The 25,316-nt window shown below is 42.8% G+C and overlaps 1 protein-coding gene across 1 annotated transcript in view; it reads right to left on the bottom strand.

Annotated features, from left to right (window-relative positions):
- Window positions 1-25,290, bottom strand: part of BCL2 (BCL2, apoptosis regulator) — a 185,026-nt gene extending 159,736 nt beyond the window's left edge. The window contains exons 1-2 of the mRNA XM_003788416.3: window positions 24,587-25,290; window positions 23,503-24,370 (exon numbers count right to left, since the gene is read on the bottom strand). Coding sequence (XP_003788464.1) covers window positions 23,503-24,084 — 582 coding nt within the window. The 5' untranslated portion in view covers window positions 24,085-24,370; window positions 24,587-25,290. The remainder of the gene's footprint in view (window positions 1-23,502; window positions 24,371-24,586) is intronic.
- Between the last annotated feature and the right edge of the window lie 26 nt (window positions 25,291-25,316).

Genomic DNA, 25,316 nt, shown 5'->3' with positions numbered 1-25,316 from the left:
TATCTTAATGTCCCAGTATAATAATTAGTAACACCTTCTTTTCACTCTTACAAGTATCCAGCTCGGATGATACATTTTACGGTCATCCTAGATCCTAGATAGGAAAGAACTGCAATCTGATGGGGATAAAATGAACATCAAAATAAAATACTTTTAGAAAGGCTTTCCTTTTGAATTATGATTCAGGACTTTCTCTACCACACTCACACACACAATTCTAGTTAGGGAGTAGTACTCTGATATAAAGAGCTGGGCTTGTGCACACAAGGGAAAGGGCTAGTGTGTGGCACCAAGCAGGTGTTTAGTGAGTGAACAGCAAACGACTGAACGGTCTTTGAAGGAAGGCAATTAAAGATCCCTTTTCATGAATGTCTTAAGGGAATTATAGAATTATATCTTCAGCCCTGAGTTATAATTCTGAGGCTTAATGGTCCTCCTTGGTTCTGTGGGTAAAAAGAGGTATGGGGGCGGGCAGAGAGTGTTAGGAAATTTTTCTGCTGCAGAAAAGTCACTGAACAAAGCATTTTCACACACCTGACCTTAGGAAAGCAGCTTAGGAGCTCACTCCTGGATGCAGTAGGAAAACGGCCTGTAGACAGGAGATTTTTATGGTCCAGGCATTCTTCTTCCTGCTGTAGGCGGCAAGTCATCCTCGTGATGACTCTTGGGATACAACCTGGTGGTTGCTGGACCCTCATTTTGGCTGGAGCATGAGCTCTGACAGCAGAAGTTCAGAAAGTCAAGCTGGGCTCGGGGCGCACACAGCGTCCAAGATGTGCACGAAGACGGCCTCGGCCCCAGCTGGACTCAGCCCCCGGCCTGCACCCCTTCCCGGCATCGTCCCCACCCCGACAGCATGCACAAGCAGCAGGGACAGAGAAAGGAGATTTAATAACAGGAAATCAAAGTACTCCTTTCGGCCTCTGCACTGCCCAGAATGAAATTCTCTCTGATCCACTGAACATTTTCAACCAAAACATTCTCAAACCCCGAACATCAGCACTGTTCCTACTTCTCTTTTTTGGGGTTGTGAAGGGAGGGTGGAGTGCTACACAGAATAACAATTTTCAGCATAGGAAAATCCCCAATACATAGGCGGACACCTGCTTTATCTGCTCTCCCCCCACCAAATTAAATAATCGCAAACAGCTCTTTATAGAGTGTCCTCTACAGGTTCACAGAGGTTAAAGGAATGGCCAACAAGAAGCTAAGGAGAACTGTGGAGGGTGGGGGGGAAGGTGGACAAGGACGACTCCTGGAAGAGGAGACAGCAGGCTCCAAGGAAAGGCAGCTTTGCGCAAGAGCACGGCAGGTGCGATGACCCTGGGCATCTGGGATGTTCACAAGCGTGTGTTTGTTCAGGGCTGGGGGAAGCTTAGTACTACAGAGAAATACTGTAACCTGTGTTTCTCCAGTATCCACACCAACACAAAGAGAAAAGGTCCCATTTCAAAACTTAAAGTAAGATTTCGAAATGGAAAATGCTTCCATAGATTATGTAAATTTATGGAAATGCTTCCTCACCCTGCTCCTGCTTTTTTACAGGTACCCATCATGAAACAGTTCGGCTTTGGGTCTCTTTGAAGAACCAGCTGGCGACCAGAGCTTCGCTTCTATGGTTTTTCTTTCTCCCGCCCCCCTCTCAAATCTAGCGTCTCCTTTCTCTGTGAGGCACTATGCTTAGAGCTGGCAGAGCGAACGCCTGTCATTCTTAAAACATGAAGAGAATAATTCAGAGCCTTTTTTGTGATCACAGAGAATGCAATTAATACTTTGGCTGCCTTGGTATGTAGACCAAACCTTCTGCCACAGTGTTTTGCGGTGCTGTTGTCCAGGGCAGCTCTGCCAATCTTTTCATTTCAACAGAAACGATGCCAGACTTCTCAGCGCTAAGCAAAGTATAATGAGGTGGAAGACGGGGCTGGAACCCTCAGTGAGGGAATGTGCTCCCGGGACCATTCTCCGCAAAACACAAAGCTATCCCAAGATCCAATGGTTTTTGTCTCCTTGCATTTATGAAAATCGACTAAAACAAAAATCTTTAAAAAGTAAAAGTTGGTTAAATTCTTGTATCATTCATCTATGGCCCAATGGCTTTTTAGTTCCTAGGAAGTATAATGACAGAGAAAATAGTTCTTGACAGAGAACAAGCCGGGCTTTGCTGAAGCATATGATCAAAGTGGGAGTTACTACCTGTAACTCTAGGCTCTGAAGACAGGAGATAAGAAATAATTATAATCCACAGAAAGAGTAGGGTAAGGAGAACAGAGAGAACCAAGAAAGACGAGTGCGTATAAATGTTTTGAGATATTATACCCTGATACGTGTGTACTGGCTAGTCATGAAGAAATCCTAGACCCCAACTGTGTCTCAATCAGGGCCCAGTGACTAGTAAGGCCAATGATCTCATTTGCCTTAGACCTCAGTGCCCCTGAGAACATGAGACAATAGAAACAGCACCAATAAGAACCCAAACCACTGTGCTGGAACTGACAGCTTATTAATACTATTCTTGCTGATTTTCTGGCCTTCAAAACTCATAGGTTCACACAACACTAGTGAGAGACTCTCTTCACTTAACTCCCTTGTCTGCAGATGAAGAAACAGGCTCGGAAAAGTATGTGACGTTCGTGAACAGCAAGTTCCGGGCAGGGCCCAGAGGATACAAGCCCAGGTCCTCTCCCTGAGTTTTATTCCCATGACAGATCCCCACTGTCCTCTCGGCCTCCTATTCTTGGCCTTGTTTCTCTCTTCTTCCCTCTCATTTGTCCTAAACCACACCCCATACTGGGTGACTTCCTGGATCTGACTTTTTGCCTCTTTGGTCCAGAGTACCTGCCTTTTCCTTCCAGGCCATCAATGACTGAAACTCAACCTCCAGGCCATCAATGACTGAAACTCAACCTCCAGGCCATCAGTGACGACTGAAACGCAACCTCAGGATTTTCTGACAAGGGGACCCATGAACCTTGGTTCGCACTGCCTGGAATGTGGCGTGATGATAGCTCCCAACAGAAGAAAACACCTCCTTGTGATGACACACCTGCTACTCAGTTTGGGCCCTTCCTCCAATGGGCCTAAAAACTCAATGAAGTCGTCCCTTTACACTGAACACTGACTACAATTTTTGGCTAAGATATCAGATTAGCCATATGTAGGATGTGTTTGTGCACAACTATACATACATGAACACATAAACACTTCTAAACAGACTGTGTTCTACTCTCTCTGGCATAGAAAGAAAAGTTAGTATTTCCATGGGTAAATTTTGGTGTATGTCCAACAGGCACTAGAATAGAAGTTGAAAGACTGGCTGAAGTCTGATTCCCAGCCCGGGTCTACCTGTGCAGGCTGGCAAGAATTGGAGACTCATGGAGTTTTGCTCCCAGCTCTCACTCAGAGCAGGCTGCAGGTGTGACCTCGTAAACATACTCACCTGTGGAGGTACGGCAAGGCCTCACCTGCCTGCCTCAGCAGACTAAGAATGGAAGCCCCAGAACCCAGATATGGATGCACTTTGGAAAGAGTTATATAGCTGTGCCCTACCTGTGGCAAAAAAGAAAGGTCTTTTTCCTCCTATATACCAATATCCAAATATGGGGATACAATAAGGACCACATTGTGTAGTAAATGGTTAGCAGCCTAGATGGTGCTGTCCTAAAGCAATATAAAGGGAGAATCACCCACACAATTTTAAATTTTCTAGTGGTCATATTCAACTTATTTTATTTCAACTATTATTTCAACCTGTAATGCATAAAATTACTGAAGAGACATTGTGCATTAATTTTTTCATACGAAGTCTTTAAATCTGCTGGGTATTTTACCCTGCACTCATATCTCAATTCAGATTAGCCACACTTCACATGCCCAGCAGCCACAGGTGGCTAGTGGTCACCCCCCTGAAGAGTATGGGTGTGGACTATAGACACAGTGTCGCAGTGTCACTCTTTGGTGGTACACAGTGGCCTTTTCCCAGTGCCTAGCACAGAGCCCCATAGTGACTAAAGACCCAGTGAATATGCACGGGATGAGCAAATGTTCGGGCCCACAGAAAATCTATGGGATGAGAGGAGGAATAAAGGACTCTGCAAAAGCATTAGTCTGGGTTGACCAAACACAGAAGTCCTCCCTTGCCCACTGCTACTCAGGATGAAATTCCAGGCATGGTGACTCCTGATGGGGTGAGTCACTCCTTCGCAAGCCATCTTCAACCTGCCTCACTGCAGGCTGGCCTTGCCTCTAAAGTGGCTGCTTCTAAAAGCCCAGGGACACTGCTGAAAACAGATGAGCATGTGTCCCTGGGATCTGCACTACTGTGTAATCATTTGCATTCTGTTAGGCAAATCTGCAGAAAGTTGGAGCCAAGAGAGCTTGGCTGGGTTTCCAGGCTGTACTCCTTCTCTGCGGCCATGGCCACCAGTGTTAGTCACCATTCACCAGGGCGGTTGAGCAAGATGGTGCCCCAATTAGAATCAGCTTAACAGTGGAATCTCTTCCCTATACTGACATGACAATCAGGTCCTCTAGGGTAAACCCATGAAGGAACTCAGACATAACCTAGCTATTGCATCCTTTGTTATGACAACAGTTTATTTTATGTGACTCTGACCTATGTCATGAAAACAAGACTTCAGTTGAGGCTGTAATGACCCATGACGGACACACCCACCTCACTGCAGAGGGGCTTGGATTCCAGCCCATGGGCACCTGGGAAACCAAACTCACCATCTTTCATTCCAGAAAGCCATGGGCTTCCTTTCCCAAAGCAGTATTACCCTGAAGGACCCCTCCTCCTTTTAGCCAGGTATGTTAAGGGCAACTTCAGGTAAGGTGCAAATAGCTGCCCGTAAATGCTTGCTCTCATCTCTTTTCCTGTGGACTAAGGGACACTCTAGTCAAATTTAGTCTAGGCCCAATTTACAGATGGCAAGAGAACAAGGTAAATTACACAACGCAGAAAGCCCAGGGTGGATTGGCAAACAGAGAAGACTATTTGATGCCATTTTACATTTTGTTATTTTTATTTCAACTGCCTTTATCTCTTTCTTTGACTATTCCCCAGACAAATTCCATTTTCATTACGAAACTGATTTTTTATGCCAGGGGAAAAGGCTGTGGCACTGTTATCATTGCCATTGTTATTCCCACTAAGGTCACCTCAGATGGCATGTCTACGTGAGATAAATGGTTTCCTAAACAGCCTTCTCTGCATCCGGCCGCTGTTCATGTTTGCCCCGAGTCATCACTTCTGGGGCTTGATATAAGCAGCTTCCTGAAACTCCAAAAGCAGAGCCATGTAATTAAGAGTACCCAGAACTCCAAGACTACCTGAGTTCGAATCCCAGCTCAACCACCAAAACAGCTACAGTGAGTCACCTCTTCAAGCCTCAGTGCCCTCGTCTGCAAGACAAGGTTAAAAAGTGCACCTACCTGCCCAGATGTAAGCCTAAGAAATGCATTAATAGAGACAGACGTTTAGAAAGTGCCATGTACAGAGTATGACTTCATTGCTGTCATGTCATATAGGGACATAGCTGGAGTGTCCCTATAACACTTGCTGCTACTGCTTGTAACTTCTACCTAGCCGGCTAGCCATCTATCTGTCCATTCATTCCGTCTGTATTTACCCAAAGACAGCTGAGCGTCTGCCTTGCACTGAGCACTGAGTATTTAGCACTGATGAAGTCACATCCACACTCCTGCACTCACCCATGTTGATTCTACCTTAGATATGCCTGTTCAGGTTGTGACATCCTGGCTGCTCCTTCTGCCAGGCCTTGAGGCAGCTGCTGTCACCTTTATTGGACACCTGCCCCCCCCCCAACTGGCCTCCCTGCTGCCCTCTCTACCACCAAAATGCTACTGCCAGCAGGACTGTCCTCAAAAGAAAGTACAGTCATGTTCTTCAACATCCTGCTGGGAACCTTTGCCGGCTTTCCACTGCAGGGAACAGCGGCTCTAAATTCCTCACTGTGATGCCCAGAGCTTTGGTGAGTGAGCCTCAACTATCCTCCCAGCTTCCTCTCCTCCCATGCTACCCCCAAAGTCACTCTGTTCCGGTCACTCTGACCTTTCGGCCATTCCCACACTGTCAGGCTCCTCCAGCACCCCATCTATTTGCATACGGTGCCCTTTCACATTCTCTGCAGAGCTAGCTTGCTTGCTTGTTTACTTGTTTTAACAAACTCTTACTTATTCCTCAAGACCCAGGCCAAACAGAACCTTCTCCAAGATACCATTCTTTACTTGCCCAGAAAAAAACTCAGTAAAGGGTGACATATCTGTTTGTGTATCTGTTTCAAAGGAGCCTGACCTCTCCAAGCCAGACATCATGTCCAGAGACCTAATAGGCATGGAGAATGGCAAATGAAGAAATGCCCACGTTTTACTGTACAGTGATTTTTAAATGAAGGTGCGAGGCTGATGCTCAGAGTTCAGGCTGCAAAGTAGCTCCTCCCATGAGCCCCTCCACGCACCTTGCAACAGGAAAAGCCAGCTATTCCAAACGCATGAACGATTTCGTTTATGCACAGGCTGAATGATTTAGATACAGCAAGGCAGCAGAAACTCCCTTAGAAATAACATCCACATCCACTTGAGTGAAGTTCCTACTAATTCTCTACTCTGGAAGGTGAAACAGGAGAAGAGAAAGAGCTTAAGAGGTTAGGAAATGCCATTTTAGGTCCCAGCCTATTTAATTTTTTTTTTATTTTTAATTTTTACATTGCTATTGCTTGCTTCCTCTCACTGCATTCTGAAATGAATCATTTCACATAAGTATATTTTCCAGAAGATTGAAGCCTAAACTTAAAAAAAAAAATTAACCATTGGAATAGAGATCTATCTGCAAGGCATTACCCACTTTCCCTGAACCCTTCAACGGTTCCTATGGAAAACAACCCTGTCTTGATGACTCAGTGGCAGCATTAGGGACAACTAAGATTGTCCTGTGCTACACCCCAGCCATGCCCTCAAGTGCTGTTGAGATCTTCATGACTGTGGGCCCTACACAGAAGAGCCTCAGTGCTTTTTAGTGCCTAGGGTGGTTTTAGTACCATTTTTGTCTCCTTTGCTATCAAACTCTAAAATAATGTTTCAAATAATTTGCAGGCCTCCATTACCTCCGCTGCCAACTCAGTTATAATTTAATGCATTTGCTGTTTCTATTGGCTGGGGGAAAAAATGATAACTCATCTTGTGAGAAAAAAGCAAATTGTATGGAATATTCAGCCTTAAAAAGCAATAAATTCTACTACATGCAGCAACATGGGTGAACTGTGAAAACATGTTAAATAAAATAAGCTAGGCCAGATAAGGGCAAACACTGGATGATTGGGGAAGTTTTTGCCTAATGGGTAGAATTTCGGTTTGGGATGATGAAGAGGTTTTGGAAACTGGATGATGGAAATGGTTGTATGACATCGTGAATGTGCTTCATGTCACTAAATTGTACATCTAAAATTGGTTAAAGTTGTACATTTAAAAATGGGCCAGGCCCAGCAATGCCTATAATCCCAGCACTTTGGGAGGCTGAGGTGAGAGGATCGATTGAGGCCAGGAGTCCCAGGTTGCAGTGAACTATGATCACACCACAGCCCTCTAGCCTGGGCAATGGAGACAAACTGTGTATCTTTTTTTAAAAAAATGGTAAAAATGGCAAATTTTATTTTATGGTATATATATTTTAACAAACAGATACCAAATTAGTGTCTATGTGTGTGTGTTTAAGAAAACAAACTGGTTGAGAATGATGGCCAAGCTCAAGTAATGGGTGTGAAGCAGAGCATGTGAATTTAGTGACGTTCTGCACAGAGAGGGCCAAAATGACTCCCTAGTTCCCAGTTGTGTTCAGTATCATCAACACTAAGCACAGATCTCTGACGATGTTAAGGTACTTTGCAGTCATCAAGATCTTTCACTCACAAATGACAGTGCTGGTGACACACAGGCGTGCCCCACTTCTCAGTGGACATTATGAATAATTCCAGAGAGAACTGAATCCAGAAAAGGCGGGGAAAGCAGTGAGTTCGTCCAAGACACAGAATCCCAATCTACTCTTCCTTCATCCTAAAATCAAACTCTGTAACTAACAGGTCACATATTAAAGCCGTTCAAAGAACAAAGATACTGATTATCTGAATTCATTAGGATTTTAAGGATTTGTAAAAATATATAAAGCAACCTTTTTAAATATTACAATGTTGGGTTATAGCTTATAAATGAAACATTTTAGACTATATTGGACCAGCATTTTTAAAGCAGTCTCGTCTATAAAAGAGAGAGGAAATAGTTGGTGGCTTGTTCAGTTCAACTCACACAGAGCCCGGGGTTTGGGGAGCCTGCTGGTGAACTCTGTCTCGCTTAATGAAAGGTCACCATTGTCCCTCTGCCTGAATAATAATTTCTCTTCCTTTTTTGCTTCCTTATGAAATACCATGAGGTTCTACTCTAAAAAGTCATAATATGTTGTGCCTGAGAAAAATGTTGCATTTAAATTTTTCACACATGCTTTATTAAACCACCTAAAGCTTTTTTCCCTTCTGAATTTGAGCTACCTCTTCTGAACATGAACTTAGTTAAATATTCAACCTATATATGTTTAAAAGCACAAGAGACCACAAGAGGTATATGTATTAATGAGAAACCAGGGAGAAAAAAAGAGAGGCTTAAGAAGGAAGAAGTTAAGTTTCCTATTTTGTCAAAATTTAGAGTTTAAGTTTCTTTTAAGAAAGTTTCCTGGCCCATGCTGAAACTCCTTTAGCCCTGCAAATCAACACACCGCCATCCTGTTCAAATGTTATTATGGAAACATTGTGCTGTTCTAGGCCAAATGTATCCAAATTAAACTGAGGGGGGTGTAAATAACTCTCTCTTGGTATAACCGAGGTTGGTGGAGGTGGGTTTGTTTAGAAGTAGAATAAAGTTTACAGCTAAATATAAAGCAGATACATCATCGTCCTGTAAACTTTGAGGAATATGTCATTCCATCTCTGGACTCTGCAAAAGAAAACACTAGGGTCATGCCTAAAATAAGAACAGGGAAGAGATGAAGATCACACCAGAGGTAAAACCGCAGACTTTTCCCACCTTTTTATTAAGGCATTAGGCAAGTTACAATTTGACAGTGAGATCACTTCTCTAAAACCAGGAAAGCTCTGTGGGTTTGTTATCCCAACACACCCTCTGACCCCTGCGAGAGCTTCTGAATCAGGTGTCTGGTCTGGGTATGAAGCAGCGATTACTACTTGTTTTTCAAAGCCTATTTAGACAGACTCTTGGGAGTCCAAGGGAAGAGACAGAGAGGGGGAAAAAAAAGTGTCATGCAAAAGTTTCGTTTATTTTTTAACTATGAAAGAACTTTTAAAAATCCATGTTGTGAGAAAGATTTCACTCCTGACTTACTAAAGATGACTAACTGGCTTCTTAAAGAAACCAAAAAGTCACATATATCAAATTGTTGTTTTTAACAGGTTTCTGTTTTAAATTTTTAAACATTTTATTAGGTTCCAGAGGATGTTACTATCACCCAGATTGCCTAAATAAAGGATCCTGGTTTTGCTTATGTCACAAAGTTACTTGACTTTGCAGAACATGTTTCCTCATCTGTAATTCTACTTCCTACCCTCAGGGAGAGATTACTGAGGTTAAATAATCTCCTATCCCTAAAAGTGTTAAACCCAGGGTCTAGCATAAACAGCAGAGCCTCCATAGTTGACCACTGCCCACCTCCTTACATTAACCCAGCTTTCACAGACTGGACCTATCAGTACAGTAGGCCTCGTTCCTTATGTTGACCACCCCCACGTGCTGAACAATTTGTTCCAGACCCTGGGGTGGTCAACCCACAGAGGTTCTACTGTATTGGAGTTCAGGAAAGGCCAATTTCCTTCCTTCCTGGTGAGTTTCGGTGACTGAGGCCAGTGACCATTGATGTGATCAATGGAAGTGGGGACAAGGAGAAGGATTAGTAGGTGAGAGAAAGAGTGCTCCAAACATCTCAGCCAAGACCAGCAGAATCTCTTTAGTTCTATACTGTGCATGGCAAGTCATATAAGGGCTGTATTACAGTAATACACACGTTGATTTTAAAGTATAATACTTGTCTTCACCTGTTAATCACGGCATCTGTGCAAGCTCTCCACTGCTAGAGAACCTCAAAGACTAACAAAGAAGTTAATGTTGCTTCATCAGCACCCTGGCACTGCCTTGCCCTGTTTTCTTTACTTTGTAGCCCTTATGTTATGTTATTAATTATTTCCCTATTTGTCGTTCTGACTTCCCCACAATGTTAGGCTCACTGAAGATATGAGAGTCCTGAATTGTCATATTTTTTGCAGTTTTTGGCCGGGGCGGGGTTTGAACCCGCCACCTCTGGCATATGGGGCCAGCGCCCTACTCCTTTGAGCCACAGGTGCCACCCAATTGTCATATTTTCTGTTGCAGCTCCAACTCCTAGCACACAGTAAGCTCTTTATAAAAGTTTGCTGAACAAATGAAACTGAGTATGCCCCTGAACAGTGTGGAAATCCTATGAAGGAGCCACCATTTTATTAAATTCTACACACACTTGCCAAACTTCCACAGGTCACCTAAAGGGAGGTGCCCTATTTTATTTTATTTTATTTATTTTTTAATAAAGGAAAATGATGTCTCAACACACTGCGAACAAATTTGCAGTTAGGTGCTTCTCTGCTGCTAGCATGAGAAACACTCCCAAGGCTGAGTCAAAGGACAGAGAAAAACCAGAAACAAAAGACCACATTGCACTTTTCCAAAAAATTTCTAAGAGAGAAAGCAGTAGAGTATACTAGTTTACAAAATTGAATACGTTTGATTAAGTTTATAGTAAGTCATCTTGTGTCCTTATAAAACATACCCAGAGAAGCAGCACAGAAAAACAAAATAACAATTGGACTTCCAAGACTGAGGGTGCACACCACCTCGTCCTTTGCTCACTGGCTCTCATGTGGCTTTGTTAGCTAGACTTTTCTCTCCACATGGGCATAAGCAAATAACAAGTAGTGTATGGGGACAGGAAGGCAGAGAGAAGTTGGAGAATATAATACCTGCCTTGCTCGGGGTTGTTGTGACTATCGAATGGGCCAGCAGATACGGAATTCCTTAGGAAACTTTAAAATCCTACCTCAAGGCAAGAGACCATTGTAATTTTTTTTTTTCACTTGGAAAAGCATTCTATGAAAACTGCCTTTCATAATTGAATTCTTTCTTCAAATACACTTTTGCTAACCGATTGTTAATGAAGATTTATTACAATGGAAACTCCAACAAAATAGGGTGTTTAACCAGGGCACGTTCATTTTAAGAGAATGCGAAAGAAGGAAAATAAGTACTCATATGTAATCAGAGTGATGACCACATTCTTTTCAAAATGATTATAGAAAAAGACCCCTGAAGTTGAAGAAGAAATGAGCCATGTTTTGAAGCTTTCAATCATTCCATCTTCTGCAAATCACTAGTTCTAGTCCTAACCATCCCACCAAGCTATCAATTTCTTGCCATTCCCATTATCATGTGGTCTCTTGCTTATTTACTGAAACAGCCTCCCGTCTGGTCACTCATTTCTTCCCAGGCTCATTAATGGTCTGGAGTGAAGTCAGGGTGGTCTATCTTACGAAAACTCGTCCCCAGCATCATCCTTCTGATGCATCCTCTTGCACTCCCTACTTTAGCCAGGCTGGACTCTTCAGTCCCTACAACCCACCATGTGGTCACCTGCTTCTGGCCTTTGTTCTCAAAGTTCTGTCTGCTCTTCCTGCCCACCTCACTCCTGCTCATCCCTAGGGCTTCCTGGGAAGACTTCCTTGATGCCCATGAATGCTCCTACTATTGTGGCATTTCTTCTTTCTTGGCTCTGAGCATGCCCTCCTACAGCTGCTGTGTAGTGATTCCCACCCCCACACCCCAGACTGTTATCTGTACCCCTCTGGCTCCCACTTCTTCCCACTGCTCCAAGGCCTGGCTCACTAGAATGTGTGGTATAAATGAATAACTGATCTCTTGTTCCGTCTGCCTTAATCGTACGACCCAGTGCAAAAGCAATTACTCTCTGAAAAACACAGAGATTCAATGGGTCCTTAACAGTCCAATGAGGACACTCCTTTTCAATAACCTGCCATGCCAAAAAGGTGGAGAAGTGTTAAATAAGAGTCAAGTGTTGCAACTCATATTAAATTTCCCTAAATTCTCCATATTTTGAAACCACTAATTTACTCTTTGGTCATGCCCTTTAAAGTATTCCTTACAAAAGGTATTTTCAAATTCTAATGACATGTACTTTCATCAGTTAATTTTTAATTGAGCCAAATATCAAATACTCACATTAACCAGACAAAACGTGTTTAGCTACTGATCTGCAGTGACAGCTTGTGTTATTCTCACACACAGGCCAAGCATGAAATAGAAAACTAATAACCCTTAACTGTATTCTCAAAGTATCATTTATGGGAAAGAAAACTACATTCAAAGAAAACTTGTGCAATGGCTGTCATTTTTTCCCCCTGAGTGCAAGCTGTTACAAAGCAGGGGAGCTCATTTTCTCAGAGATAGGGACCAGCTCAAGAATCCCACTGTCACTGGATGTATTCATTAAGAAGGAATCTGGCAGCAGCACAGGGGACAGATACTTTAGAGAACAGGCCAATTATCTGGGTGTCCTTTATAATTTGAAGTTTCTGAATTCACTCATAGATAAGCCACTTGACGAGGGCCCAGCAATGGGGACATACTGCACAGATGGCCATGGAAGAAGCGAGAGGGAGGAAGGGAGGATGGGAGATAGGAGAGAATTTGCTTGTGCTTTCATTCATGGGGACAAATCTGCAAGCTGACACATTCATCTTTTTAAAAAGCCCCTGGAGAAGTATGGTCCAACTTCATTACAAGTAAACAAATCATACAATCTTTCTCAAACAGATGACAGGATACAAATTCCAAAATACAAATTCCACCACTTCTTACAATCCCAGATAGGCTGTGGACGCTTACTTGAACCAGAACAGAAAACTTAGCCGAAAGCTGCCAGGCTGATCGTGTTATCTAAGACAGCCCTGGTGGTCTTCTTGTTGATCAGGGTGTTTAGAAATAAAGTCTTAGGTTCTCTTCCCTCTGGGAATGCTATACTGACCTCCACCTTCAGTTGGTTGCTCATGTTTATGGGAGAAGAATTAGGGAATCACGTAGCTTTGTGACATTTGTGCTATATAGTTTTTTTCACCTTGCTCCACTGTGTGAACCTTGGGCAAGCCCTACTTTCTCTAATGATAATGGGATGAATACTCTGAGACCTAAAGACCTTCTCAGTCTGAGTTAGGCTTGAGATATGAAACATGAGGAATGGGAGTAACCAGGCACATACATGTAGACTGTGAGTATATAACCTTTGTATGAACAGCTACAACATGACAACCGGCAGGCTGATGTCTAATATCAGCATTAAGGACTAATAAACGTTAAATGTTTGATATAAAGCAAACCTAGAAGATTTCTCTTTGGGTATGTAAGGCAAACTTTTTCAATTCCATGAAAAGGATGACATCAAAGCATTAGATATTTTTCTTTTCCTATTTCTATTAAATGTTAATGAACTTACCGGACGGGATATTTGGGATACACATACATATGCACTATAATAAGAGAAGTGAGAGAACATTAGCTGGTTTGGGTGAATGTGATGCCCAAAGCCCCTTTAAGATAATCAGCCTGTTAATTAATTCACTCAATAAGCAATCATTATGTATACCTATTAGCTACTATGCTAGGTGTCAGGCTGAATTTAACAGGAAAAACATTTTATTAAATGAGGAAGTGCCAATGAAGTAGGGCACTTTAGTTCCAGAAGACCTACAGCCACAAGAAGAGGGTACTATTTGATAGAATATTTCAAAGCACTAATTTGACTCAAGTTCAATTATTTGTTAACAAACTGGTAGTGGGAAGCCAACCTTTGGTAGTGGGAAGCCAACCTTTGAACAGTAAAGCTTCAAGTTAACCCCCTTAATCCAATCCATGCAAGTCCACAGAGGACTTTTGGGGAGAGACAGCAAATAGACAGAAGCAGCTAGAATCAGCAGCAGTGGGAAAAATGACAAATAAGTGTCCCCTTTGGGAAAAGAAAGAAGAAAAAGAAAAATCTACATGGACTGGGGGGAAGGCATATTATGGTCCAACCTCAATTTCACTCTTGAGCTCTAGAGCAGGCATCCTCAAACTACGCCCCGCTGGCCACATGCAGCCCACCCAGGACATTTATCCAGCCCGCCAGGTGTTTTTGCCGCCACTGCCTGTCCTGCTTAGCAGCCGATTTGTCCCGGGGCCCGCAGTCCAGCCCTCCACTGGTCTAAGGGACATTTAAAAAGTTTGAAGACCCCTGCTGTAGAGCCTGATGTCCAACTACTTATGGGGCAATTCCACTTGATATCCTACTGGAAGCTCAGGATTGAAAATGCCCAAAATTAAATTTATCACATGTATTGCCCCAAACAGTAACTGTTCTTATCTTTCCTTTCTCTCTTAAAGATAATATCATTCTTTGAGTCAACTGGGGTGGCACCCGAGCCCTCTGGTTCTTTCCCTCCCTCTGTCCCCACATTCAGTCCGCTGGGTTCTGCTGCTGCCTCTGTCCTGTTTTTCATTCCCCACTCCACCACTGTGATTCAGACCTCCTCCCTGGTCTCCCCTCGTCCAGCGTCCATCACTGTCGATCTTTCTCAAACACACACACATCCCCCTTGTCTCAGAACCCTTTCAACATCACTGTAGAGTTAGAGTCATTCCTCCCTCGGTATTCTCAGGGAATTAGTTCCAAAACATCCCTCAGATACCAAAATCCAGGGACTTGCAAGTCCCTGACATAAAATGGTATAGTATTTGCATACAACCCAGGCACATCCTTCTGCATACTTTAAATGTCTCCAGATTACTTAGACTATTGCTTATACACTGTAAATGCTATGTGGATGGTTGTCATACTGTATTGTTTAGGGAATAATTACCAAAAAAAGTCTAGACATGTTTAGTATGTTTTTTTTTTCTTCCCCTAAATATTTTTCTTCCTAGGTTGGTGGAACCCACGGATGCACAGAGCCAACTGCACAAACCTCTCCAGTTAGGGCCTAGGGGCGAGTTTCTCAAACTGCAGTTTTATCTCATGGGATTTCTCTAGGCCCCAGTCAAGTCAGACTCTTCCCAGTCCCCCCAAGCACACCTCAGACATTCCCATTGGTTCTGGCTACCTGAAATAGCCTCTCTCCACATCTCCTACCTGTTCTCCAAAGATTGTCTCAAAATTACCTCCTGCAGTTACCCTGCTAGCTGGATGGCATCTGTCTGTCCACACAAGCCTGCTGAGGATGACAGCAGCTTACATACTTGTCTTAGTCCCCAACTGGTTGGTAAGATCCTTGAGGAAAGTTATCGCCTACATTTTTCTAAAACACTTAGCAAAGAGCTTGCACATAGTAGGCTCTCAGTGTTTTTTTCAATGGAAAAAAAATCAGTATGCATGCTTCCCCCAAACAGCCAGATCCTTACAGTCCTTTCTGTTTCCATCACTGCACTGGTTACTGAGAACTCAGGGTTAAGTCTGGTGGGTAATCACTTGCTTTTTTCCATTAAGACTTTTTCAGATCATTTTCTTCTGATACTGCCACTTCAATGTTTAGTACGTTGTTCTGTCTTGCTGTACTTATAATTTTGTTATAAAATACCTCAAAACTCCTCTCTGTGTTTTTGGTGTATCAAAAAAATTATATATATTCTGGCTGGAATTCCATGAGGGAAATGGCCAGGAGATAGCACTACATTTTAGAGCCAGTGGAGCCAATGCTGCATCCTTATAGAGTTGCTTTTTCTTAAAAAAAATATTAACAAGTCAATATTTAAAGCTGATGATAGAATTTGCAATTAATTTTATTCCTATTATAAGAAAGATATGTATATATAGCTATAAATATGTATACAGAGATTTATCAGATAGTCATTGAATTAAGAGAACCAAGTATTTGTCCCATAATCTTACAGAAAATTTAAAAGAAGGTGAGAGGAATTTTCGAATGCATATATATGGCATTCATCATGCTGGAAAGCAGAAGTAATACTTATCTGCTAAGGAGAGATGGAAAAAATCAAGAGAAGGCAATGTGCAACACTGATCCTCTGTTTGCGTTCTAAGCATTAGAATTTGCAAATGCTCCGTACCCCTCTGAATTTAACTGTCTTTCAACAGTTACAGACAGAAATACAGTAATTGGAAGGTGTGTGCATGAAAGAAGGTGTATTGGTCTCAATGGGAAAAAAAAATCTCCTTTGAAAAAGTAAAGCTTCACTTAACACAGTGGGTTCTCAGGTTGTTTTGGGGAGATGTAATAAAGAAAAAGAGAACAGTCAGTCATAACCTTCTGACTCATTACCCTGAAGCCCTGGAGAGCTGATTATTAACTAAAAATGGAACATGGTTCTACCCCTGAAATTCTAAAGGCAAACCAAGATGCAGAATGGACACACCAATGTCTCCACTGAGAGCATGTGCCCCAAGGTGCATCTCATTCCTGCTCAAGGAATGTGGCTGATCACCCAAGAAAATCACGCAAGTAGCTCTCAGCATGGTGCTACAAATGGCCCACACCAGCACATCAGGGAGATTCCCTTTCTAACATGTTTAAGAAGGTGTTTGGGGAAGTAGTCCTTACTACGAGCTATTTTGGTTTAGTCAAAATTTATCTAAGGCTCAGGTATTATATAACCCCACTCTTGTCCTGCACTGCAGGGATTGGAGCAAGTAAACCTTCTCCTGGCAGATACTATCTTTCCTTGCACAAGGTTGAAGTTTTTTTTTTACCTTTGGAAGGAAAGGATAGTTTCTGCTAACAAAAGTAGTTTTATTCTTTAAATCTGTATTTGTTTTGAGACAGAGTTTTGTGTCTGTTTGTTTGTTTTTGAGGCAGAGTCTCACTCTGTTGCTCAGCCTAGAGACTAATGACATCATCATAGTTCAGTGCAACCCCCAACTCCTGGGTTCAAGGAATCCTCTTGCCTCAGCCTCCTGAGAAGGTGGAACTACAGGTATGCAACACGATGCCCAGCTAATTTTTTCTATTTTTAGTAGAGAAGGGGTCTCGCTCTTGCTCAGGCTGGTCTCCAACTCTTGAGCTTAAGTGATCCTCCCACCTCAGTCTCCCAGAGTGGTAGAATTAGAGGCATGAACCACTGAACTTGGCCATGTTAACAGTTCTACTTGCCCAATTGCCTGGGGCAAGTCTACAGTAGAGATTATACTCTCACTTTGGTTAGACCCCATTTCACCATCTTGCTGGTGGCTAGGCATATTGCTAATGTGTTCAGGTGAGTCCCACCCTTACCATATTGGAAGATAAACAAGCATCCACACCCAGGAGGTCTCTCTTTGGTGGAAAGACAAGACAGGTGAAGGGATGATCAGGGCAGTGGTGGTGCTGGTTATGAGAAACACTAAACAGCTGTGAAGAGATAAGACTAATCATTCAATCCTCACTCTCACCAAAGAACAGATGAGTTTACCTCTTGTCCGGCAAATAAAAAGCAGAGAAATGGCGTTGGTAGTATAGAATTGGGTGTGGATCACAACAAGTGGCAACCTACAAAAATAGGTTTTAAAATGAAAACAGCTTTGTTGTCATTTCAAAAGTTTTACAATCTCCATTTAAAGAAAGAGGACCATGAGTACAAGAAGTCAGGAGGTAAACGCCTGCTCTCTGGGGACATAAACTTTACAGAGGACTGAGAATTTCTGAGTTGGGAAAGAGAGGCACCTTGATAAACAGAATAGTAAGCAAGCCCCAAACAAAACAAAATAACTTTTTTTTCTCCCAAATGAAGGGCTCTTGTTGTAATTTTCTGTATGAAAGAGTTATTTAAGAAAGACAGTTCTGGCTCGGCGCCTATAGCTCAACCGGCTAAGGCGCCAGCCACGTCCACCTCAGGTGGCGGGTTCGAATCCCCAGCCCGGACCCGCCAAACAACAATGACGGCTGCAACCAAAAAATAGCCGGGCGTTGTGGCGGGCGCCTGTGGTCCCAGCTACTTGGGAGGCAGAGGCAAGAGACTCGCTTGAGCCCAGGAGTTGGAGGTTGCTGTGAGCTGTAATGCCACGGCACTCTACCCAGGGGGACAGCTTGAGGCTCTGTCTAAAAAAAAAAAAAAAAAAGAAAGACAGTTCTTCAAATTACCCAGCTTCTAATCACTCTGATCAGACCCTTGATTGTCTTTTACTTAAAAAGAATTACTGAAATATTTGAGAAAGTGTAGACTGGTATTTATTAAGTCTTCTTAATGTGCACAAAGAGTGCTTTAGGGATTAATGTTTAGTAAAGGGAACTCCCCCTCCCTTTCAGTTCTCTTAAGCATATGTCTATGGTACACAGTATTTTTAAAACTATCTATATTCTGCAACCTATTTAAATTAGGTCTAATGCACACATGAACAGCCATATGATCAGGATAACTTTTTAAGGCAAAGATTGAGATGCATGCTAAATAACATATCCCCAGATATTTTCTTTCTCTTCTAAGGCTCAGAGTCTAAGAAGATGTGGTATCTATGGGTTTATTATGATGTCTACATCACTAGCCTGAGAGTTCACCAAGGGCAGGGACCAAGCTCTCCTTTCTGTTCCCCCAACCTAACCCAGGGCTGGACACATGTAAGACTTCCAGTCACATCTGTTGAGTAACTGTCTCAGTCCTGGGATGATTTTCGTCACTAATCCTGTTCGATGTCAAGCATTGATGTTGTTTGAACCAAACCAAGAGGAATGAAAGAGAAACCTCATAGTGAAGTAAATTCCCTGAGTGGTCTCCTATATGTAGTCGGGGGAAGGCGGACCAGATTGAGAGGTTACTGCTATACCTGAATAAGGTGATATTAGATTACTTTAAAAAGGTTTAACAGAACCTTTGAACTTCAAACACAATATATCTCTGGGGGAAAAAGAAAACTTTCTACTTGTACACTACAAAGACAGTGTTGTTTCCCGGCACAAATGCACTTCTGCTGAGATACTGCTTTGCGAAAGTACTGCTAAGACACGATGAGTGACCTTAGAAACGGGTGGGGAGGTGTGTTGGGTGGGAGGCACCCCCATTAAGACAGGCAGCACCCACACACATGCTTATGGGTTAGCTTCTCATCTCTTCCAAAAAGTGGAATAGGACTGGGAGTAGCAATAAGGAAAAAAACTACAAGAATTTGACCTTCTTTCTTTTTTTAAAAAATCTGTGGCTTTCTGTTACCTGGTATGCTGTGACATTTAAGCAATCTGAAATGTACCAGTTCAATCAAGGACTGCTAAAAAGAGCAATCCGTTCTCATTAGAAAGCACAACCAAAAGAAACAGGATGCACCAGAGAAAAGCCATGTTTTCGAGAGATATTACATAGCAACCAAGGCCCTAGTACAGAAAAGAGAACTGAGTGAACCATAAAATTTTAGGAAGGTCCAGAAATACAATCACTCGACAGCACATGACTGAAAACTCTAGGAGCAATAACGTGTTTTGTTTCCACAAAACAAATTATTGAAAGGGGTCATGTGATTCTGAGCAGGCAGAAAGATGCACTTTCCCAAGGAAAGTTCATCACTAAATATATTATTTAAGACTAGATCATCTTCAGGCTATTTTTAATCTTATCATTTTGCTGCCAAAACTGGCCTTAAGCAGCTGACACTTAGCCACTAGAAGAATGATGCTTTTTCACGTAATTTGTACGTTGGCATGAGAATGGTATTGCATTCCAGTTAATCAAATGTTTTGCTGGATGTGGACTGCACTCAGAAAAGAAAAACTGGTTGCTGACTAACTAATAAAAAGAAATCTGACCTCTACTGAGTGTGGAGAAGTTCCTATCTTCCTAAACCACCAGCACCAAAAGACAAACGAACAAACAAACAAACAAAATCAGACAACCATCTCATCAACAGGATGAAGCCAAACAACCTCCTCTAATCTCTGGTTGAATCATCTCATTCTTTTAATAGTCTCCATGTCACTCTCCTCTAAGACACGAAAGTGAATGTCATCATATTTCTCAGTATGGAGGATGATAATCATTTTCACTCACCATCACTTGCCCATGTATCAACCCATTGCCTCCAAGATCCCTTTGTCTCAAAGCAGTGGAAGGGTACTAGAGTCACTTACAGAATATGTTATGAGAGGACAAAATCATAATCTATTTAGCTATTAAAAGGGCTAACTCTCTTGCCTTTAATTGAAGAAGAAAAGAACTATCTTACTTTTTAATGGGACCAATAAGGACAATACAAACTGTATAACTACCATGAAAAACACTGAGAAGGTTGGGTGTATGGTAATTCTCCTCCTATGTCTCATTCAATCCAATCTGTTTCTTCCCAGAGTCAGATCCTCTAGTGGATGGCTGAGAAATATTCAATGTCCCAGATAATTTTATGGACCTGTGAGGCCACTGGAAGGGGACAAATGCAGAAAAAAAAAAAGATGCCCCCAGCAATCAGGGAGGGTAGTCAGCATCTCTAACTTTAATATACACACCAACCACAGATACTCACTAAACAGCTCTGGGATGGAACCTGAGGTTCTGCATCACCAAGAAGCTTCAGGAGATGCACATGTTGCTGGTCTATGAGACAAGCTTTGAGCAGCAAGGTCGTCGACATTTTCTACAACTGTTCTCTCTTGCTGCTCCCTCTGTCCTGCCTTTCTCTGGATGCCACACAGTGCCTTATTCAGGCTTAGGGATAAAGTCATACTCCACCCTACACTTAATTACTTCTTTAGTCTTTATTTAATTTGTAGGCTTCTGCGACAGTCTACCAGAGGCTCATAATTCCAAGAACCTGATTTCTCCCCATTATGGAATATGGTATGCAAAGAGTGTTCCTCAGCCTCAGAAGGTTCTGATTATGCAGAAACAGCGGCAAATAAAAAGAAGTGACTTGAAGTCTAAAGCATGGAGTATTCAGTAGATGAGCTGATCCACTGAGACCTGGAAACAGCACAGATTATTTTCGCATGACAAGAAAATATGCTAGCTCTCCTCTGAAACTTTACCACTAAGACTACTTTACATTGTACGATGAAACATATTCTTGGAGATGCAACCCTACCTGGGACAAACTTGGAAGAAAATCTGTCTGTGTGCCAAACAGCTAAAATTCCAATTCAGATTAATGCATATGTGAAATGATAGGCAAATCATTCCTATTTCTCAAATGCTACCGCTTTTACCACTTTTATTACAGTATCCACATGATTGTATTTCCTGGTTTTGTTCTGTTCTTTCTCTCTCTCTCTCTGTCTCTCTTTCTCTTTTGACAAATTCCTTTGTTTTCTTATATAGTCATCCACCTATGTGTTTTTCTGAAAACTATAACACATTTTACCAACAGCCATTTGTGCGTCTATATGATTTATTTTTACTAATAAAGGTTTTTTCCAAAAATTTTTTATCATGTTCTACAGCATGTCATTGTGGTTTGGCATCATAAAACGTAGACTCTACTTTTATCAACCTCAGATACCTGTTGACCACAAAGATAAGCTTTACTATGAAAACTCTATTTTGAAAGGAGGAAAAAGTGAGCCTTTACTTAAACTTCAGTTGTATGAGATTTTAACATATTGAAACTCAACAAGAGAGATCAAGGTTATACATGGCACTGTTTCCTACCTTTTTATTAACTTACTTGATAGATGACCTTTACCACCTTGGATTACTTCTAACTAGAAAGAAAAATGTTAAGTTTTTTTTTTCATAATAATATGAAATAGTAAAACTATTAAATCAGTTTTACTTTGGTTTTAAAATGATCCTTTTGGAAGTCCCTACCTCTTTGATTATGTTGGTTAAAAACCAACCCCCCTACTTAACCAAATATTTAACAAAAATATTCTTTTCACCCTTTGGCAAATTCTTCCTGAATTACTAAAGATCTGATAATGTGTGATCTCAACAAACAAACAATTCACAAAGAGCATTCAAATTTTAGAGATTTAAAATGGAATATTTTAGTTAATTTTACTTTTAAACACTGAACAGTGGCATAAATATTTTGTCAACTTTGGTCAAATAAGATCATATGTTCCCATCAATCATCTACTTTTCTTGGCCTTTTCTCTTCCTGGCCCCTTAATATTAGCACACTTTGTAAAATGTAATAAAAACATGTTAATGTGCTTCATGACATCTAATCCACGAGGCTTTTTGCTCCTGTTCAGTCCTATGAAATAATAACATTAGTCACCCCCCCCCCCCAGACAGGATAAAAGGAGGCATTACATCGCATCCCTCTACCAAGATAACTCTTTAGATTAAAACAAAAGGCCTAAAAAGAAACTTCAGACAAGAATTATTACTTTTTCAAAAATTAATCATTTTGGATAGAAGATGCAGGTCTTAATTATAATCTTTGAGTCTTCAGTTCTGAACCTCTCCCCCCTAAATCACAGAAAAGTAGAACCATATAACAAAACGATCGAAGCGCTGTCTAGGACGGTACCAGGAAAAAAAATCATCTCACAGTTGTTCTTCAAGGCCACAGGTATCAATCACACCCAACTAAAGTCAGGTCATGGGACAATCCACAGCTAAGAATCAATTCTTCAACACTTTATACATAGATACCCTAGACGTAAATTTTTTCAGTAGAGGAGACCACAAAATTAAGTATATTCTAGGTGGTATAAAGTAAAAGATACTAATATTCCAGTGAACTTTAAATTGCACATGAATTATATAACACACAAAGTAGGCAGCCAAGGCCAATTCTGCCACTGATGAGATAAAGTGAAAGCAGCCACAGCCTAAGGTTCAAGACACCTCATTGTGCTGACTGGGAATATGGCACACCGTGTAGACTGGAGTCCAAGGACCTTGGAATGTTAAACTTACTCTTCATAAACACTACTGTTTTCCAAGAAAAGGGGCTATATTGGTTTTCCTCTTTTGGAAAATTTTACTAAGTCAGAAAAAACTTGACCTTGGTCCTCTGGTGGAGTCTGTCCTTCTAATTGGGTAGTTCTCAACATTTTAGTACATAAGGACCTTGTTCAAGGGGAGCTTGTTGAGGATGCAGGTTATCAAGACTCAACCTAGGGATGTGGTTCGCAAATGGCCCCTGAAACCTCCAGCTTCAAAAGGCTACCCAGGCCATGGAACTGTGATGCTGGGGAACCCAGTTTGAGAAACACTGAAGGGATGCCATTTATCACAAAATCCTACTGGATCGCGAATGCTGGATCTTTGAACCGCAACGGCCGGCAAGCAAGTTAAACACTTTTGGCTGGAAGGACTTATCACAGTCAGGTTGGCAGGGAGCCTCTGTCCAGAGGAAAAGGAGGGAAACCTGCTTTTATTCCACTGGCTCCGCAGCCTGCCCTTACCCCAGGAGTCCCCCCACACGCCAACCCCCGCATTTCAGCTCTGAGACCTCAAGCCCAACTCACATTCAAGCAGGCAAGCACCTACCCAGCCTCCGTTATCCTGGATCCAGGTGTGCAGGTGCCGGTTCAGGTACTCAGTCATCCACAGGGCGATGTTGTCCACCAGGGGCGACATCTCCCGGTTGACGCTCTCCACACACATGACCCCACCGAACTCAAAGAAGGCCACGATCCTCCCCCAGTTCACCCCATCCCTGAAGAGCTCCTCCACCACCGTGGCAAAGCGTCCTCTCGCGGTGAAGGGCGTCAGGTGCAACTGGCTGGACATCTCGGCGAAGTCGCGGCGGTAGCGGCGAGAGAAGTCATCGCCCGCCTGGCGGAGGGTCAGGTGGACCACAGGTGGCACCGGGCTGAGCAGAGGCTCCGCGGCGGCGGCGGCGGCGGGGGCGGCCGGGGGCGAGGTCCTGGCGGCCGGGTCCCGGGGCGCAGCGGGAGTAGGGGTGCGCCCGGGCTGGGAGGAGAAGACGCCCGGCGCAGTGGCGGCCCCGGGGGGTGCAACGCCCACGTCTCCAGCATCCCACTCGTAGCCCCTCTGCGACAGCTTATAGTGGATGTACTTCATCACTATCTCCCGGTTATCATACCCTGTTCTCCCAGCGTGCGCCATCCTTCCCCCGAGGAAAAGCGGCCGGGTACCAACTGCACCTCTCGCCCCCGCTCCCACCCCACAGCCCCCAAAGAAAGAAGAATAGTTATAATCCAGCTATTTTATTGGATGTGCTTTGCATTCTTGGATGAGGGGGTGTCTTCAGTCACGCGGAACACTTGATTCTGGTGTTTCCCCTTGGCATGAGATGCAGGAAATTTTTATTCAGATTCCTTTCGGATTTTTATTTCATGAGGCACATTATTATTAATAAGATTGTTAATATCAGTCTACTTCCTCCGTGATGCTGTAAGGTTAGAAAAAGAAAGTAGTAAGTAAAAATCAGGTGCATATTCCTTTACACGCTGGGTGAAAGGAGGGCATACACACTACGAGTTACACAGCTAAAAAGAATGTATTAAACTGCCTGGAAATTAAATTTACTCGAATGCACTTAAAGTTAAAATTTCAAATGTCTCCATTGAAAGTTACATTAAACCAACTTCCTGTGAAAAGAACTTACTTGTATTTTTTAAGGACAGCATGATCCTCTGTCAAGTTTCCTTTTTGATCAAACCAAAGCAAATGCATAAGGCAACGATCCCATCAATCTTCAGAACTCTCCGGTTATAGCTGCTTTGAAACTTCCAAATGAATCAGGAGTAGAGGGGAGTAAAAATCAGAAGAATTTCCAGATTGAGTCCCAGATCTGGGGTTTCACAGAAATGTCAATCCGTAGGAATCCCAAGCGCAGATTTCAAGAGCACGAGAAAAGAAGGCAGCGGCGGCAGCAGATGAATTACAATTCTCAGTCCAGGATTTGCAGAAGTCCTGCGGTTTCCCCCCTTCTCGGCAGTTTACCCACGCACAGACACGCGCGGGCACAGACAAGGCTCTCCATCCACGGGACCGCTCCGAGCCTCCACGAGAGAGAGACAGGGGAGGCGGAACGAGGGAAGAGCCGGGAACGGGGACGGGAATCCTCTTCTGATTAAACTCCGAACAGCAAATGCATTTTCCGAAAAGCTGCTTGATAAATGAAGGCAGGACGCGCCCGGCCCGCCAGTGCCGAGCGCGAGAAGCCCGCGCTGTGTGTGGTGCGGCGAGGGGTGGGGAGAAGGAGGTGGTGGAGGAGGGTTTATTTTTTCCCTCTTTTCCTAAAAAGGATGACTGCTACGAAGTTCTCCCCCCTGGACCCCCTCTTCCGCTGCACCCCACCGGCGCACCCTTTCTCCTCCTCCTGTTCCAGCGCG

The sequence above is a fragment of the Otolemur garnettii genome, unplaced genomic scaffold (genome assembly GCF_000181295.1).
Source record: "Otolemur garnettii isolate 467f Iridium unplaced genomic scaffold, OtoGar3 scaffold00027, whole genome shotgun sequence".
Lineage (NCBI taxonomy): Eukaryota > Metazoa > Chordata > Mammalia > Primates > Galagidae > Otolemur > Otolemur garnettii.
The sequence above is the reverse complement of the archived record's forward strand: the minus strand, read 5'-3'. Positions and strand labels throughout refer to the sequence as shown.